General features: G+C 43.0%; 2 protein-coding genes across 8 annotated transcripts in view; one reads left to right on the plus strand and one right to left on the minus strand.

The window, feature by feature from the left end:
- The window catches only part of CEP95 (centrosomal protein 95), a 37,040-nt gene extending 26,616 nt beyond the window's left edge, over positions 1-10,424 (minus strand). The window contains exons 1-4 of one of the 4 annotated variants that reach the window (XM_080681354.1): positions 10,200-10,424; positions 8,658-8,786; positions 6,474-6,581; positions 248-358 (exon numbers count right to left, since the gene is read on the minus strand). In XM_080681354.1, the coding sequence (XP_080537480.1) occupies positions 248-358; positions 6,474-6,581; positions 8,658-8,786; positions 10,200-10,218 (367 nt within the window). In that variant the 5' untranslated portion in view covers positions 10,219-10,424. Of the gene's footprint in view, positions 1-247; positions 359-6,473; positions 6,582-8,657; positions 8,787-10,096 lie in introns of all 4 variants that reach the window. The other 3 variants (XM_080681351.1, XM_080681352.1, XM_080681353.1) reach the window with 3 other exon arrangements.
- On the plus strand, positions 10,402-18,997 carry DDX5 (DEAD-box helicase 5). 4 transcript variants are annotated; one of them, XM_080681357.1, is made up of 14 exons: positions 10,402-10,565; positions 11,109-11,295; positions 12,524-12,689; positions 13,044-13,140; positions 13,227-13,360; positions 13,468-13,533; positions 13,749-13,890; positions 13,966-14,126; positions 14,239-14,411; positions 14,769-14,879; positions 15,111-15,172; positions 15,261-15,320; positions 16,570-16,794; positions 16,992-18,997. In XM_080681357.1, the coding sequence occupies exons 2-14, from the start codon at positions 11,252-11,254 to the stop codon at positions 17,393-17,395; spliced, it is 1,845 nt and encodes a 614-aa protein (XP_080537483.1). In that variant the 5' UTR covers positions 10,402-10,565; positions 11,109-11,251; the 3' UTR covers positions 17,396-18,997. The 4 variants fall into 4 exon arrangements, 3 of the variants coding, with proteins under 3 accessions (XP_080537483.1, XP_080537482.1, XP_080537481.1); XM_080681356.1 differs by lacking the exon at positions 10,402-10,565 and adding an exon at positions 10,667-10,827; XR_013961256.1 differs by lacking the exon at positions 10,402-10,565 and having other exon boundaries at positions 11,088-11,295; positions 16,992-18,550; positions 18,796-18,997.
- The last annotated feature ends 384 nt before the right edge of the window (positions 18,998-19,381 follow it).

Consider the following 19,381-nt stretch of genomic DNA (forward strand, 5'->3'; position numbering starts at 1 on the left):
TTGCGGGCACATCCCCAGTGGGAGGTGTGCAGGAGGCAGCTGATCGATGTTTCTCTCTCATCGATGTTTCTGGCTCTCTATCCCTCTCCCTTCCTCTCTGTAAAATATCAATAAAATATATTTAAAAAAAACAAAAAAAAAACAAAACACTGTCCAACTAAGGTACGACTACATAGGGAGGCCCAAATATAAAAGGCAAAAGGGACATAACAAATAAACTAAACCAAATTTCTGTTCTTAAACTTACTTTTCTCATGAGATGCTTCACTGATGTGTTCTGTAAGATACTCCAGCAACCCATCAAATATTTCTAGGAGATTCTTAATAGATTCTTTATCTCCTTTCATTATATTTTCTCCTGGACACAGAATACAGAGAATATACACAGAATAATAATTTTTAATATTAAAAAATTTAACCAAGAAATCAAAAGCCTCATAATTTTGAAATGGATATACCACTGTGAAAATACTGTTCAAGATACAAGGGCAATAAACCAACTCTGGAGAAACAATGTAATACTATTGACCCTGAACAACACAGGTTTCAACTCCATGGATCCACTTACACAGATTTTTCCCCTCAGTAAATATGTAGTCAGCCCTCTGTATCCTCGGGTTTTGCATCTGCGAATTTAACCAAACACAGTTCGAAAACAGTATTTTCTATCTGTGGTTGGGAATCCGCATATGTGGAGTGCTAACTTAAGTTATACCTGAATTTTTGACTGCAAGGATTGGCACTCCTAACCCGTGTTGCTCAAGGATCACTGTATTAAAAACATCAATTTCCTGATACCTGATTATATCTGAAGAAACAAAGAGGGTAGGCTTGAATATGGTGTTTGATAATTCATTGGCATATTCCCTCCTTTATCAAGAAGCAAAATAAATGGACTTAAGAAAACATACTCTGATAAAATTTATACCAAAGTATAGAACAGCTAAGCGGAACTTTATTTGGCTGGTGAAAAAAAATGGCAGGAGAGAACACTGTTTCAGATTGTGGAATCCTATTCCTAGATTGTGGATTTTTGGAGATAATAGCAATAAAGAAGTATAAAAAAACAATAAAAAATGTGTTGGATACTTTAATCAGATTTCCTAATTTTTTCAAATATGTTAATTCCTATTCATTGTGCATAGATCATACCATTTTTTAAAAATTAAACACTGTAGGAGAAACCAAGATGGCGGCATAGGTAAACACCTAAACTGCTGCCTCGCACAACAATTTCAAAACTACAACTAAAAGACTAAACGTCTATCACCCAGAACCACGGGAAAGCTGGCTGAGTGGAAGTTATACAACTAGAAGGAAAGAGAAAAGAGCACTGAGACGTGCACAAGCCCTGAAAAGCTGAGAGGTGCGCTCAGCAATCATTGTTTACTGCGCTGGGGTGTGAGACGCGGGAACTTGGAAAGGCGGAAAACGCAGAGACGGCTGACTGGCAGCCATCGCTGTTTGCCACGCCCTAGCCTAGTGACTCCCTGAAACCCCGCCCCGCACAATCTACAAACCCACCCAAGCTCCATGCAGCGACTTTTGCATATAAATGGCCTGCCCTATCGCAGCTTAACCAAACAAACTGCAGCTCTGGTCAGACAGCTCCAAAACCTCCAAACCACAAGCAAAGAGGAGAAAACTGTAGTTCTCGCTGTAGCTCCTGCTGGGTGGCCTCAGACAGTAGCTGACCTGCACCCCATTGGAGATCCAGAAGCCAGTGTACCTAGTGGTCAGTGTGAGACACCAGATTTCAACTCCTCACATCCATAAGTGACACATTCAAGAGGCAGACTCAGTGAGCACCAAAGCCCCACAAAACAAGACCTGCACCATAAGCATGTCTCCAGCGCAGCAGTTCTTCCATTATAGACACAGCAGGTCCTCACAGCCAATTGGCCTGGAGGTCAATTCCTCCCAGTGACACCAACAACAATCAAGACTTAACTACACCAAGGCTGTACACACAGTCCACAAAGGGGTGCACTAAGAGTGTCCACCTCAGGTAACTGGGAGGCCGACCCACTGGCCCATATAGGACACCTAGCACACAAAGCCACCCTACCAACTCAAGGAAGCAGCGAAAATGCAGAAACAAAGAAACAGATCACAAATGAAAGAAATGGAGGAAAACAAACGACTGGATATAGAGTTCAAAACCACAATTATAAGGTTTTTCAAGAATATCCTAGAAAAGGCTGATAAATTCAACGAGACCCTTAAGGATATGAAAAAGGACCAACTAGAAATTAAACGTACACTGACTGAAATAAAAAATACTACACAGAGACCCAACAGCAGACTAGAGGAACGCAAGAATCAAGTCAAAGATTTGAAATACAAAGAAGCAAAAAACACTCAACCAGGAAAGCAAAAAGAAAAAAGAATCCAAAAATTTGAAGATAGTGTTAGAAGCCTCTGGGACAACTTCAAGCGTACCAACATCAGAATTATGGGGGTGCCAGAAGAAGAGAGAGAGCAAGATACTGAAAACCTATTTGAAGAAATAATGACCGAAAACTTCCCCCACCTGGTGAAAGAAATAGACTTACAAGTCCAGAAAGCGCACAGAACCCCAAACAAAAGGAATCCAAAGAGGACCACACCAAGACACATCATAATTAAAATGCCAAGGGCAAAAGACAAAGAGAGAATATTAAAAGCAGCAAGAGAAAAACAGTTAGTTACCTACAAGGGAGCACCCATACGATTGTCAGCTGATTTCTCAACAGAAACTATGCAGGCCAGAGGGAATGGCAAGAAATATTCAAAGTGATGAATAGCAAGAACCTACAACCAAGATTACTCTACCCAGCAAAGCTATCATTCAGAATTGAAGGTCAGATAAAGAGCTTCACAGACAAGAAAAAGCTAAAGGAGTTCATCACCACCAAACCAGTATTATATGAAATGCTGAAAGGTATTCTTTAAGAAGAGGAAGAAGAAAAAAGTAAAGATAAAAATTATGAACAACAAATACATATCTATCAACAAGTGAATCTAAAAATCAAGTGAATTAAAAATCTGAGGAACAGAATAAACTGGTGAATATAATAGAATCAAGGGCATAGAATGGGAGTGGATTGATAATTCTCAGGGGTAGAGGAGTGTGGGGGGTACAGGAAGAGACTGGACAAAAATCGTATACCTATGGATGAGGACAGTGAAAGGGAGGTAAGGGCAGGGGGTGGGGTGGGAACCGGGTGGAGGGGAGCTATGGGGGGAAAAAGGAGAAACAACTGTAATAATCTGAACAATAAAGATTTATTAAATTAAAAAAAAATTAAAAACTGTAAATGGGCCCTGGCTGGTGTGGCTCAGTGGTAGAGTGTTGGTGTGCACACCACTGAAGGGTGGAGGGTTCAATTCAGGATCAAGGGCACATACCTGGGTTGCAGGCCCCAGTCAGGATGCTTGCTGGAGGCAATTGATTGATGTGTCTGTCTCACATCAATGCTTCTCTCTCTCTTTCTCTACCCCACCCCTTCCACTCTCTAAAAAATCAATGGAAAAAATATCCTCAGGTGAGAATTACAAAAAAAAACAAAACAAAAACAAACTATCAATGCACCCCGGTAGTGTGGCTCAGTTGGTTTGAGCCTCATCTCCGTACACCAAAAACCAAAGGTGGTGGGTTTGATTACCGGTTAGGGTTGATGTTTCTCTTTCTGAAATCAATAAAAACAAACGAACAACAAACCGCCAATGGCTCCCAACATAAAAAACACTTCTTAAAAACACACACACACACACACACACACACATATATGTATTTTTTATTGCTTTCAGAGAGAGGAAGGGAGAGGGAGAAACATCAATGATGAGAATCATTGATTGGCTGCCTCCTGCACGCCCTCTACTGGGGATCAAGCCTGCAACCCAGGCATGTGCCCTTTACTGGAATCGAACCTGGGAACCTTCAGTCTGTAGGCTGATGCTATATCCACTGAGCCAAACCAGCTAGGGCTGTAAAACCCTTTTTAATCTCACCTCATCCCCAACCTCTCCAGCTTCATCTCCCACCACATCCACGTTATGCCCATAAGTTAATCTTGAAATAGTATCTAGTACACCACCTGGCCCAGAATAGATTTTTAATAAAAGTTAAATTGAAAATGTTGACAAGAAACGGGTTCTTAAAAGCATGGAAACTTGACGTGTTAAATGTCCCATAAGATAGACTCCAATCAACATTAGGTATGGACAAACTTAATTCTTGAGACACTCAAGATGGGACATCATGCCTGGCATTCTCATGTGTTCAAAGCAGCATGGAAGAAGCAGAGTGGAAATTTGATATTTGAGAGAATCTAGCCATTTATAACTTTAGTTAGGATGCAAAACCAACCAGAAACTTAATGTTTTGCAATACTGCTAGTCAAACAATATTTGACAGATTTTTTTGTGTTTAAAACAACTAAACAGAAATCTTGTAGCTTTATGTTTTTCTGGCTTAACAAGATACACAGGTATACCCAAGGGCATACTTAGGACTTCACAGTTTCCAGGAAGGGGAGTACACTCTGTCAACCCAGCAACTAAGACTGCCTGCCAGAATCCAGTAATTCATGGAAACTGATTTAAACAAAACACAGGGAGTAAAAAGCTGCTTTGCAGTCTACTGGAAGAGGTAAGCAGTTTTGCAACTTTTCATGGGGTGGGTATGAGTTATCAGGGGAAGTTCTACAATAAAAAAAGTTCTGTAAGCAGACACAACATTGCTATATAGTATGTTTAAAAAGCACAAATACTAGAAATTGCCCTACTCCAGCAATAAAGCAATTCTAAGTTGCAAAAGAACAGGGAAACAAACCCCAGGATTATTCCTCAAAATAAGTTATTTCCAAACTAATTTACCACATTTACTCACTTGGAACTGTACTCAAAAACTTAAGATAGTATTTTTACAAAAATTTGTTCTTGTCAATATCAAATTAGGAGATGTAAATGACCTATCCTGATTAACATTTATCTCCTTTAACTACTGTCAAAGAATAGATCAACAATATAAACCTGCTCTTCGGTGATTTAAATATAGTTTCAAGTCTCCAAGATACCCTCTATTTGTTAGCTGGAAATAATTCACTCTAAGAGAAAGGTTCAAAAACAATTTACAGTTTCATTTATTTTGAATAGGTAATATATTCACACTTCAAAATTCAGAAAGTATAAAAGACATACAATGGAAAGTTTCATCCTCCCTTGTCCTGGAGCCCTTTAGTTCCTCTTACTGGAGGCAAACAGTATCATGGGTTTCTTGTATATGCTTCGAGAGAGTCCTTCTGCATGAAATCAACTGCACATATGTTGTCCCTACCTTTGTATTTACAAATAACAGCATACTCTACATATTGTCATTGTACTACACCACATCTTTCTCACACTCTACTGGAGATTATTTCACTAACATGGAACACTGTACATAAAGAGCATATAATTAACTGCAGAGTAGCTCCCTCTATGGAGCTACCATAATTTACTTAACCTGTTGCCATTAATGGACATCTAAGTGTTTCTTAGCTACTACAAAAAAGCAGCATGGTAGCTTTAAAATAAAAAAATCACACTTCAAACTACCAGCTAGGACTATGGACCCAGATGAATTATAAACTCAACTAGAGGCCCAGTGCACGAAATTTGTGTGTGTGTGTGGGGGGTGTCCCTCAGCCTGGCCTGCACCCTCTCCAATCCGGGACCCCTTGGGGGATGTCCAACTGCCTCTCGCAATCAGGGACCGCTGATTCCTAACTGTGCGCCTGCCTGCCTGATTGCCCCTAACCACCTCTGCCTGCCTGCCTGATCACCCCTAACTGCCCCCCTACCAGCCTGATCACCCCTAACCGCCTCTGCCTTGCCCTGAACCCAGGACCCAGGATTCCCTCTTCTGGTCGGTCGCAGGCACCCAGGACCGTTTCCCTCCCTCTGGCCGGCCGCAGGCACCCAGGATCCAGGCCAGCTGCAGCTGCAGGGGACCATGGGTGGGCGGCTTCGCCCGGGCCACAGCTGAAGGCACCTGGGACCATGGGGTGGGCGGCTTGTCCCTCTCCCAGGCCGCAGCCCCAGCCACTGGTGCCCAGGACCACAGGGCATGCGGTTTGTCCCTCTCCCGGGCACAGGCGCAGGTGCAGCCGCTGGCATCCAGGACCGCAGAGCAGGCAGCTTGTCCCTCTCCCAGGCCGCAGCCTGGCTGATCCCCATTCCTCTCTTCCCAATGTTGAGTGTCTGAACCATGATGGCGTGAGGGTGTGACGACCATTTGCATATTAGCTCTTTATTATATACGATGTTTGACTGTCTTAAAAAAGCTCTCAAGGGTGGCTGCCTTAACTATACCCAGTCAGCTGTCTTGGTTCAATCTTGCTGTTTGGTCTATATCATAAGCTTACTCATTTTGCTAGACAATGTCTAGGGTTCTAAACAAGTTATGTCAGTAGAATGCAAAATTATCTGATGGTTAAGTATATACCAACCTGTTATGTGAGACAAGCTGACCTGCAGGTAATCCAAGGCCAAAGAATCAATTACTGCTTGTACATTGTGAGCTTCATCCTCTTGACTCCTGGGATTAGTTATGAGGTCTGGGGGGAGGAGAGGAGAGGGAGAAAGCTACATGATTTTGCATCTATGAGGGTCCACATTTTCATCTGTCTCTGATTAGGCTTCTAAATAAGCTCACCTATCACAAAAGTAAACTCTGCCCCAAATAGAACAGGTTTTTAAAAGTACAGATAAAGTTAACAGAGCATACATGAATTCCACACAGTAGAATCTTTATTGGTTGACTATTTATTGATTGAATATAGTTTAGTAAATATATGAACACAAGAGGCCCAGTGCATGAAATTTGTGCACGGGTAGGGTCCCTAGGCCTGGCTAGAGATCAGGGCCTATTGGGGCCTTCCTTCCCCCAGCTGCTGGCTGGGGTCTTCCTTCGTTCTATGCCGTCCCCTGGTGGTCAGCGCACGTCATAGCGAGCAGTCGAACTCCCAGTGGGTCAAACTCCCGAGGGGACAATTTGCATATTAGTCTTATATTATATAGGATAGGATGCTCTACATTAAGCACCATGCTAAAAAAAGATAAAAAGGTCCCTAAATTCAAGGAGATGATATATCTTACCTAATAATAGAGAAACATGTAAATTGACCGTACCTCCGCTACACCCACAGCCAACAAAGATGGCGGTTAATTTACATACATACCTGGGTCCCGGGAACCTCCTCGGCACCCAGGTCATTCCCAGCCGGCCATTGGAGGTACAGGGCGGGGGGGGGAAGGGGCTGAGACTGCAATTGGAGGGGCCCCCTGCCCAAGCCTAAAGCCTCAGGTGGAGGTTTTAGGCTTGGGAAGGGGCCAAGCCTGCGAAGGGAGGGGTGGGGGGGGCCTGCCCAAGCCTAAAGCCTGGGTGGCCCGAGCTGGCGATCAGAGAGGCGGGTGGTGGGGGGGCCTGAGCCTGGGATCAGAGGGAAGGGAAAAAAATCAATGGAAACATATCCTCAGGAGAGGACAAAAAGAAAAATAAACAAATGTCATATCCTATGAAAGACACATCTTGAAAATGCCTAAAGAAAGTTGTCATTTTTTCATGGTGAAGGGACTGGAGTCCGTGTTGATGAAAATACCTTGGCGGCTGCGGTGACTGGCAGTGGCTGCAGCAGCGGGGTAATGTGGCTGGCGCCTTCCCCTGATCAGCCCGGTCACCTCCCGCAAAGGGAGGCCAGACTGCGGCTTAGGTCCACACCCAATGGGGAGCGGGCCTAAGCCATCAGTAGGACATCCCCTGAGGGCTCCCAGTATGTGAGAGGGGGCAGGCTGGGCTGAGGGACCCCTCCCCAAAGCACGAATTTCGTGCATTGGGCACCTAGTATAATAATAAAAGAGTAATATGCTAATTAGACCAGACATCCTTTCAGATGTCCTTCCTGACAAAGCTGGGCCAGGAGGAAAGTGGCCCGGGTCCTGGGTGCCTGCAGGCAGCCCAAGAGAAGCCAGCCTGGGTCCCCGGTGCCTGCGGGTGGCCGGCCGGAGGGAAGCCAGCCCGGGTCCTGGGGGCCTGCCGGCGGCCTGAGGAGGGAAGCCGGGGTCCCAGAGGGAAACCAGTGCCGGCAGCTGGGGGAAGGCAGGCCTACTTGTGCACGAATTTTCATGCATCGGGCCTCTAGTATGATAATAAGTGAGGCAATACATGAGGGTGAGACTTGAACCAATAATCATGGGCTCCTTTCAATGAGAAAAAAAACCCCACAACAGGTGTGAAAAGAGGCTTACTGAATGTCCAAGGATACAGTACAAATACCAATTCTTATCCATAATATTGGTTAAATAAGAGAACCTGACAAATATCTAAGTTCCACTCAATTTTAGAACCTCTGAAGGTACATTTACAGAAAAGGTGTGACTTTCACAGGGCATTTAGTATGATTAGATTAAACAGTGATGACCAAGACCAGTCAAACAGATCTGACCTACGCTGTTATTATGGCTTGGTCTCATAAGGTATCATTACAGAAATAAATGCAATAATTTAGTAGAAATAACATGTAGACAAAGAGAAAACTCAAGGTTTTATATATACTATAGGCTCTAACTAAAGGCACTAGAAACTTCTGGCTCAAAATACAAACATTATTACTCCCACTTTTTAGTATCCTTACCTGGTACCTTTTCTCCCAAAATGGATTGATAAAGAGCAATAAAGACATTAGCATCACAATCTTCTAGTTCATGTATCCTCAGGTGTATGTGACATTTCAGGAGAAGATTATTGGCAACTGTTACCCACTCTGTTGGGAGAGATAGGGAAAAGTTCAGCTTTAAATAGCACTAGAAAAAGTCATACATTTTTAAAACACCAATCCTCACAAAACTGACAAAGAATAGGGATTGAACTCTGTATAAGAAATTTGATTATGACAGAATTTCAAAGACCCTCCAAGGCATGATTTTTTAATGTCTTGGAATGTCTTCCAGACTGCTATAATTTCAGTGCAGTCAAAAATATGATGCAAATCCAATATTCACTGTTTGGAACCTAAGATCTTGTTATTTACTGTAGTTCCTATTTACAAGCCATACTTTAATGTTGTTTTTTTTTACTTAGAACATGTTTACAAGTAAATGGGATTATGTCCCAAATAAGACATGTTGTTAAGGATATTGAGGCTACTAGAAACTAATTAATGGATGTTGTTTCAAATTCCCAATAGCATTGGTCATAGTCTTATCCAATTATCTTGTACAAGACAGAATTTCTCTGGTGCCCAAATAGGTAGTGATTAACTTGGGCTGTCCAACATTAGTGCATTTGTTAGTTTTTTATATTTGGTTATATTAAAGAAAATATGGAAAATACACACCAAAAGTCCCTAAATTCAGAATTAGCATATTGCCAATACTGTTTAAATTTCCTGTGTACCCCTCCCCGCACCCATATTGTTGGAATTAGCAAAGTTATTTCTAAGGTTTCTCGACCAAGGTAGTTTAAAAACCTTGAAATATATTCCCTGAAGTGATTGGTGATTAAAGGGAAAGTTATGTTATTCTGTATTCGATTACCTTCAATGTTCTAGACATGTGTGTGATTGTGTGTTAAGGACACATTATCTCCCTCTCTCCCATGCCCGTTTCTCACACATGACCAAACCATGACAACTGGTTTGAACGCAGTCCTGGAGAATAGGATGAAAGCGTCCTAGACAACCAAATCAAGTCGCTTTCAAAATCGGTGCTAGACCAAGACGGTAACTCCATAGGGCACTAAAGAGAAAAACCCACAACCATTCTACTTTGGCAGGGCCACCGACAGATCTTTCTTGTAAGTGCCATTCTTTATAAGTTCAGATGCAGGTACGACCTCAGTCCCCACAATGCTAGAGCAGAGAGCACCTTGACAGCGGCTAGATTCCGCAGAGAAATACGAGTCCGGGGCAGAAACCTTCCACTGCTTTTTGCAGCCAGGATGCGGGTGTACCACGGGTCTTCTCTACCCCTATCCCCAAATCGCACTCCCCGGCCTCCCATCGGTCAGAGCTGGGCTGAGAGACCCTATCCAGAGAACATGCCCACTACGACGGGAGATCGTCACGAGCCAGACCTAGTAGAGCTGGTCTGAGGTCTCAATATAAAGCGGGCAGGGGCGTCCGGGGACTTGGAAGGCTTTTAGTCCACACAAACCCGGACTCCAGACCGAGACTCACCAGCCTCTGAGCCGGCCATGTCGCCGAGGCCGGTCGCGGCCGGACTCCGAGCTGGGCGCGCGAGGGACGGTGTCCGGGAAGGGTCGCACGGCGCACACACAGAACCGAGGAGGGGAAGGAAAGGAGGAGTGAGAGAGGGAGGAACGGTAAAACGGCTTCTCGCTGCTGATTGGTCATCAGAGCACTTCCTCTCGCCGCGCGCGCTGAGGCGGCGGTTTGGGGACCTTAGATAGTATTCTCCTCAGGCAAGATCGCGCTGAGGGATTCTCAGGTGGGTGGGTTTGACAGGGCAGGTCACCAACAGCCCCTGGTGGTCTCCCCGCGGCATTAGCGCGGCATTAGCGCGGCGTTAGCGCGGCACTTCCGGTGAGCTTTTCGTTTTGTATTCCTCCGCCGACTCCAACTGAGGAAATAGTGCGGCCCTCTCACCCGGTGGGCGGGGCATCCACGTGACAAATACGGGCTCCGCCTTCTCGTCTCATTTGGTTCTGGGCGTGAAGGCTCTTTGGAGACGTAAACAACTCCGAGGAGGCGGAGTGGGTTGTCTTGTGTTGGCCATTTTATCGCCTGGGCTGGACCTGAAAAAGGGTGGTGTGGCTTCCTCGAGGTGTAGAAAGACAAGAAAAAGGTGAAGTGAAGAGAGTGCCGGCTGAGGCATCGCGGTGGTGGGTGGGCCCAGCCGAGAAAGGGGCAAAAAAAAACGGGCGAATATGAGGGAGGGGCTGAGGGGGAGGGGCGAGAACATGGCGGATTCCGGAACGCCTGCGGGCGTTGCGGCCTCTGCGCAGGGCGGGGTGATTAGGTCATAGAGCGGCTCCCAGCATCCTCTGCGGCAGAGGAGGCGGTCCAGCCTATAAAACCGGCTGCCGGGACGCGGCCGGCACCTCATTCATTTCCACCGGCCTGTAGGCGAGCAGCTCCGGCTTCTATCATCGCGGTCCCTCCGCCGCTGCCGCCCCCGCAAGGCTTCGCTATCGCCGAAGCCTCCACCAGCGACTCGTCGCACCCGATTCTCTCCACTTCGTTCCCCGCCAACCGCAATCATTGACGCCATGTCGGGCTATTCGAGTGACCGAGACCGCGGCCGGGATCGAGGGTGAGTGTGGGAACAGACCTGTCAGGCCCGACGGGTGGGGGATGGGAGCCGATGAGGTAATGAGGGGTGGGTAGCGATGGGAACCTAGATTTTCAACCGAATTTTTGGGTCTCATCCGTCGAAGGATTGCGCCATTTCGATTTTTGTCCAAAGCTGACTGAAAAATTTTTCTGTTAACGGCCGTCAACTTCGCCTTTAGTTTGGGAGGGGGCTTTGGGGCCTCGGCGATTAGGCCGCTGTGGGGAGAATTTGGAGGAACGTACGATTGTAAAGGGAGAGAGACGCGACGCTTCGAGGCGGGCGAAGTCGCCGCTGCTAGGTGCTACTTTCGAGAGGCGTTTTAGGGGCCCCAGGAATTCTGTGGGAGTGGAGAGGGCCGCCTCCAAAGCCATGGGTGCGGCGGGGGCAGGACGGTGGCCGGCGCCACGGGATTCGGCCATGTGGCAGGGCCGCGGGTACAAAATGCCGCTGCCGGACATGGCGGCGCCTTTGTTACCCCGCCCGGCGGAGGAGCTCAAAATGGCAGCGGCGAGAAAATGTGGCGCAGAGAGAAATGCGAGACAAAGGGGGAAGCGCCGCCCCAGCGGGAACGCCGCCCGGCCGACTCCGCCCGGGCCGCGACTCCTCCCCCGGTAGTCGCCGGCTCCTCCTTCTCTCTCTTTTTTTTTTTTGAGTTATATAATTTTGCTACCGGGATCGGGAGCCTTTCCGCGGGATTCCTTAGTCGATTGGCTTTCATAAGTGTCCCAGAGACCCCCCCACCGTCCACGTTCTGCTCTCTTTGCCTGTTCTGCCCCGTTGTTCATGAAAACCAAAGCTGCTTGGCTTGAAAACAGCTGTTAAAGAATATCACCGCTAAGCTCCTCCCTTCTTATATTGTCTCTCTCCCGGATACTTAATTCCTGAGCTCGTGGGAAAGACTGGTAGCCACAAGCTGTAGTCTATCCGTGTAATCTAAGCTTTTGGCCTTTGGGCAGCCAGTTTCCGACCTGATAAATCCTGGGCTATTGACTTGGCTTCTGTAGTGTGTACTTAGGACAACGGGAAATGAAACCTGGGGTGCTAATTGTTTGCAGAATGATCATCACTAAGGACAGCGCTCGCTCTCACAAATACAAGTCTTTTATTGATCTTTAGGGTGTGCCAAGCGGATGGTAGGTTGGTATACACATTGCTACGTAGACATTTGAAAGCGTGAGGTTTTATTTGTTTTGTTTTTAAATTTCAGGTTTGGTGCACCTCGATTTGGAGGAAGTAGGGCAGGGCCTCTATCAGGAAAGAAGTTTGGAAACCCTGGGGAGAAACTAGTTAAAAAGAAGTGGAATCTTGATGAGCTGCCCAAATTTGAGAAGAATTTTTATCAAGAACATCCTGATTTGGCCAGGCGCACAGCGGTGAGTAATTTCATGTAGCTTCATCAAGCTTAAACTAAAAAATAACATAGTGAATCAAAATCAGAAAAGAAATGTCTTCCAAATGACTAAATTGTAGGAAATTCATGCTTAATAATTTGTTGGGAAAGAAGTGTTACTCACTTTTGGAAACAGGTGGCTGAATTTTTCTACTTAGGATGATTGTGAATAACATAATAGGTGTCTTGTGTGTTTAAATGAGGTTTTTATATGTGGATCCAGATTTAAAATGGCCATGTTGAAGTACCTAATCATTTATAAACTTAGGGGTTTACTAGTTGCATATTTAAGTCAGGGGAATTGTCATAAGATTTAACTAAATTGTTTGTTTTGTAGCAAGAGGTAGAGACATACAGAAGAAGCAAGGAAATTACAGTTAGAGGTCACAACTGCCCAAAGCCAGTTCTGAATTTTTATGAAGCAAACTTTCCTGGTAAGTGCTAGTTTTGAGTTTTCTTTTTAAAAAAATGCCCTTTCTCTTTGCATTACAAATTTTCCTAAATTGCTACTAATTTGCAGCAAACATCATGGATGTGATTGCAAGACAGAACTTTACTGAACCCACTGCTATTCAAGCTCAGGGATGGCCAGTTGCCCTAAGTGGATTGGATATGGTTGGAGTAGCACAGACTGGATCTGGGAAAACATTGTCTGTAAGTTTGGAGAACTTTTGAGATGTTTGGAGGGAATGGATTGGGAATAAAAAGAAACCAGAAGTATTTTTAAATATACCTTCTGTTCTCTGTTACCCCTTAAATAGTATTTGCTGCCTGCCATTGTCCACATCAATCATCAGCCGTTCCTAGAGAGAGGTGATGGGCCTATTGTAAGTATATTTTTTTCAATTTTTGGCCAGAAGTTTAGTGTGGAGATATCGTAGAACATATAACAAAAGACACAATTTGTGATTTTATGTAGAGATACTGATTATCTTACTTGGTTTAGTTGGATATTGTCATCTGTTGGTATAATAATTAGTTTAAAAGTAGGCTCCAGGATTCTGCTAAAAGCTGCTCTACTTTTTTGTTCCTCTTTCTTTAGTGCTTGGTGCTGGCACCAACTCGGGAACTGGCCCAGCAGGTGCAGCAAGTGGCTGCTGAATACTGTAGAGCATGCCGATTGAAATCTACTTGCATCTATGGTGGTGCTCCCAAGGGACCACAAATAAGAGATTTGGAGAGAGGTACGTAACAAAAGATTTTTTGTCACTGTTGCTATGAAAAGTTCTAGATGTCTTAGTCTATGTGTTGAATTGAAGGTGTGGAAATCTGCATTGCAACACCTGGAAGACTGATTGACTTTTTGGAGTGTGGAAAAACAAATCTGAGACGAACCACCTACCTTGTCCTTGATGAAGCAGATAGAATGCTTGATATGGGCTTCGAACCCCAAATAAGAAAGATTGTGGATCAGATAAGAGTAAGTGCCCATACATATATTTTTTCAAACTTAGCTCTAAGTTTATTCTTAAAATGCAAGATTTGTGGTATTTTGTGTGTTTTTTTTCTTTTTTTAATTCAAAATTCTTTAGCCTGACAGGCAAACCCTAATGTGGAGTGCAACTTGGCCAAAAGAAGTAAGACAGCTTGCTGAAGATTTCCTGAAAGACTATATTCATATAAACATTGGTGCACTGGAACTGAGTGCAAACCACAACATTCTTCAGATTGTGGACGTGTGTCATGATGTAGAAAAGGATGAAAAGTAAGTTATGTCTTACACAAAAACAACTGCTGTGTAAATTCAGTTCCTGTTGTATAGGTTATCTTAAAAGTGACTTTCAGGTGGGTGTAACCTGAATATGTTAATTTAAAATTAGCCTGTCAATCTTTGTAAAAATTCTTGCTTGCTTCATTCAGATAATTGGCTACCACTACAGAATTCCTGTAGGAAATGGAACTTGGGTGTCCTGTGGTTTAAGGTCAAAGGGTATAATTGCTTGATAAGTGATTACTAACCAGGTGTCTGCCTTTTTATTTGTAGCCATTTACATTGACCATAAGTTTATGGTCACACCATGGACTTCTTTTAAAATTGACAATCTTTTTTATTTTCTTTCAGACTTATTCGTCTGATGGAAGAGATCATGAGTGAGAAGGAGAATAAAACCATTGTCTTTGTTGAAACCAAAAGGAGATGTGATGAACTTACTAGAAAAATGAGGAGAGACGGGTATGTGGGCTTCTTCCATTGGAGCAGATGTATTAGCTGACTTTAGGGGAAGGACAAACTTAGATCAGGAGTGATAGATTTGAGTTTTGTGGATGAGAGTCATCTTGTAGGTAAAACTGGATAACTATTTCAGGGGAAATTGGATCTGTGACCCCCAAAGTGGTTAGGTGTTAAACTAAAATCTTACCAGGTTTTATATGTGAGTGTACTAATATAACCTCTCTAATTTAGGTGGCCTGCCATGGGTATTCATGGTGACAAGAGTCAACAGGAACGTGATTGGGTTCTAAATGGTAAGTATTTCAAATGAAGATCCCCTCCCCACAACCTAGGATTTTGCTCAAGATTAGAGATCATATATATATACACCTTGTTTTGCAGAATTCAAACATGGAAAAGCTCCTATTCTGATTGCTACAGATGTGGCTTCCAGAGGGCTAGGTTAGTACAAACTCGAATTCATGGCTTGGTTTTCCGGAAGATCTCCATACAATTTTTAAAGAAAGTTTATTGCTTTCTTTAACCTCTGCATTTTTCTAAGTTTTTTTTCATATAAAGGTGCAGTCTTTGTGGCAAGGCCTAGGCATGACAATCGGAGGACTCGAGGGGGATGGAGGACTAGTGATCGGCTGGCTGCTTCCAGTCGATTAGAGAGGTGAAAAACTGAAAGTGTGCCAGTAATCTTCAAAAGGCAGAACATACCACCTCTGCCGCATAAACTGTTCTCTCCGGGGGAAAAAATGGAAGTTATCCTCACAGTCACTGCCGTGGTATTTCTTCTGTCCCATGCTTTGCATGACTGCCATGGTACTGCATTGTTTCAGACTGTTTACTGTGATCTGTGAGTCTTTGAGTTTCAGTGAGTTTGCTGAAATGTCGAAGAAATATTTCCAAACTTCAATGTTCAATGACATTTTTGTTCAAGTTTGAAATGGAGAGAGCAGCTTTAAAAGGTACTAAAAGCCTTTTACAAATTGGTGAGTACTGGCACATGAGCCTCTAGAGCAGGAACAACTTCCCACACTTAGTCAGTGGGAAAATAAAACAATGCTTTGAAAGTTCCTCCCTCACCTACACAGTAGTCGTCATGTCGAGACCTGCCAGAGAGAGACACATTCTCAAGTGAATCCTGGCTTCTTGGAAGTGCTTGCCTAGACGAGACACAGTGCATAAAAACAACTTTTTGGGGACAGGTATGTTTTTCTTGCAGCTGCAGTTGTAAGGTCTTGGCAAGACAAGCAGTGTGGCCAGAATTTTGAACTTCTGATGAGTGTGTAATGCAAAGGACCATGTACATTTTTGTTTAAAGGTCCTAAAAATGAGCACATGAAGAGGTTGCTGTGAACCTTTAAGTGGCCCTACTGCACAGAAGCATTCAGATGTCACTTGATGACCTATACGGGGACTTGCTGATTTGGGAATGTGTTAGGGAATACACATCCTTTTGACAGGTTCTATCATTGGGTGGGCAATAACACACAAATGAAGTGTGCTTTTTTTTTTTTTTTCCCTCTTTTTTCCTCCCCAACCTCAATGGTATTCCTACAGGGAACGGATAACCATTTTAACTATTTTTTGCAGCCCGTACCTTCTTGGGAATACAAATGTCTAACTTTTTATTTTTGGTCTGGCTGTTGTGGTGTGCAAAACTCCATACATTGCTATTTTGCCACACTGCAACACCTTACAGATGTGGAAGATGTGAAATTTGTCATCAATTATGACTACCCTAACTCATCAGAGGATTATATTCATCGAATTGGAAGAACTGCTCGCAGTACCAAAACAGGCACAGCATACACTTTCTTTACACCTAATAATATAAAGCAAGTGAGCGACCTTATCTCTGTGCTTCGTGAAGCTAATCAAGCAATTAATCCCAAGTTGCTTCAGTTGGTTGAAGACAGAGGTTCAGGTAAGACTAATCATTAAGAAATAAATGGTGGTGGTTTTGGGTTTCATAATTTTCTACAAACCCATTTTTAAAAGGGATTGGCAGGTGAATGAAACGGGTGTGATCTCTATAGTGAGAGGTACCTAGTTCCTTCTGTGTTAGAAATGATTTGTGCCACAGAAATAATCAGCTTGCAATTTTTGTTTTTTTCTTAACAGGTCGTTCCAGGGGTAGAGGAGGCATGAAGGATGACCGTCGGGACAGATACTCTGCAGGCAAAAGGGGTGGATTTAATACCTTTAGAGACAGGGAAAATTATGACAGAGGTTACTCTAGTCTGCTTAAGAGAGATTTTGGGGCAAAGACCCAGAATGGTGTTTACAGTGCTACAAATTACACCAATGGGAGCTTTGGAAGTAATTTTGTGTCTGCTGGTATACAGACCAGTTTTAGGACTGGTAATCCAACAGGGACTTACCAGAATGGTTATGATAGCACTCAGCAATATGGAAGTAATGTTCCAAATATGCACAATGGTATGAACCAACAGGCATATGCATATCCTGCTACTGCAGCTGCACCTATGATTGGTTATCCAATGCCAACAGGATATTCTCAATAAGACTTTAGAAGTATATGTAAATGTCTGTTTTTCATAATTGCTCTTTATATTGTGTGTTATCAGACAAGATAGTTATTTAAGAAACATGGGAAATGCAGAAATGACTGCAGTGCAGCAGTAATTATGGTGCACTTTTTCGCTATTTAAGTTGGATATTTCTCTACATTCCTGAAACAATTTTTAGGTTTTTTTTGTACTAGAAAATGCAGGCAGTGTTTTCACAAAGTAAATGTACAGTGATTTGAAATACAATGAATGAAGGCAATGCATGGCCTTCCAATAAAAAATATTTGAAGACTGAATTAAGTGGAAATTGTACTTTATTTTACATATATAATGTCATGTAAAACTGCTTAGGTGGTCTGTTGGTTTTGTTTTTTTTGTTTTTTGTTTTTTTAATCAAAAACTAAACTGCTTTCCATAATTTAGTTTTGGGAAGTGGGGAGATCAGAAGGCCTTTGCAGTGATCTATTTATATTGCAAGAATTAAAGTGAGATTTAGGTTAATTTATAATTTGAGGCTAAATTGCGCAATGGCTTTCTGTCAGTACCTCCCAACATAAGGTGAGTCATTTAGTAGCCTATTTGTTAGAATGGTGAAATGAGATATTAAAGTAGATAGGAAATAATCAACTGTATAGCCCCACCTTCAAACTGGTTAGTGTGGGAACATGGATGACTTCGTTCCTTTCGCAAAATTTATCATTTAATAGCTCCAAAAACTTGCTTTTTGGAAGATTATATTCATGCTCTTGTCTATTGTGAATTACTGGAATGTTGAACAAAGCTAAGACTACATCTTTAAAGATAAGGTTGGCAGGAGCTGTTTTAATTTGTTTTCTTAGTGCAGATTCTAGTCTTCACAGGCTCCTGGGGACTCTTAATTGCAGTCACACTGGGAATCATTGAATGTCTTTCCAATAATCCAGGGAACTCTACAGCACTTCAAACTAAGGTCTACTCATCTTTGAACACACAAAAAAAATCCTCATCAAAGTTAATGGTTAACCAAGAGGAAGTAACATAGCCAAAAGCACAGTGACTATAGTAAAAGTCTTGTTAGTGTCAACATGGGTTTATTGCTAGAAAGAACCAGGAACTAGCTTTAGCTCACCAATATTTCTTAATACTTTATTTCAATAAATCTAGAAGTAGGTCTGATAGTCTACCCAGAAAGTGGTATATATGTTCTTGCCAGGAGAGAAGTCTTGAGACATTTAAATTCTGATTATTAAACTGAGGCTTTAATTGGTGTTAATGCCTTATCCCTGAAACAGATTTGGGGGTGGGGGGAGTGGTATTTTTAGGACTAATACATTGAAAACTGATCAACCTCTTCACAGTTTTCAATAGCATGATAGGTCAAATTCGAAATGACAACTCATAAGCTTTCGGGGTAGGTTGGAATATTACATATTTTACTGTTCAATGTCTAATGTGGGCCTTTAAATTTGTAAACACTTAATTGAAATGATTGTGGGGCTGTGGGAAACATTTACCTATTTACCTTTGAAGTAAGTTTTAAAAGACAGTCCACTTTTTAGCATGTGTGTTGTGTCCAGCCTGTGGTTGTCTTTAATAAATGTTTTTTTTTTCTCCCCATTCTCTCTCTGATTTATTTGCGTATAGGCCTCTTTGGTCCTCTTCTTGAGTGTGGGAAACGTACATTAATAGTGCCTAGCTTTGCAGTTAATGTAATTGCTTTCTAGCAATTGTTTCCATTTTCTAGTTTCTCTTTTTATAAACTTAAACACTTGCTGTATGGAATGATTTTCTGAGGTGGTCCTACAACACTATTGTGATGAAAAATTTTAGCTGTTCTATGTTACTGTTAGTTGCTAAGCTATTTACCCTCCTGAAAACTGCCCCTTCCAGGTAGCCTAGTCGAATCTAGTAGTTTTTTCCAAGGTTTTCCTAACCAAACTTGAAGGGAACCTGGAAGACAGGAATCATGGGTTTGGGGATGAACCATTTTCATCTTTAAAA

The sequence above is a fragment of the Plecotus auritus genome, assembly GCF_963455305.1.
Source record: "Plecotus auritus genome assembly, chromosome: 7".
NCBI classification, from domain to species: Eukaryota; Metazoa; Chordata; class Mammalia; order Chiroptera; family Vespertilionidae; genus Plecotus; species Plecotus auritus.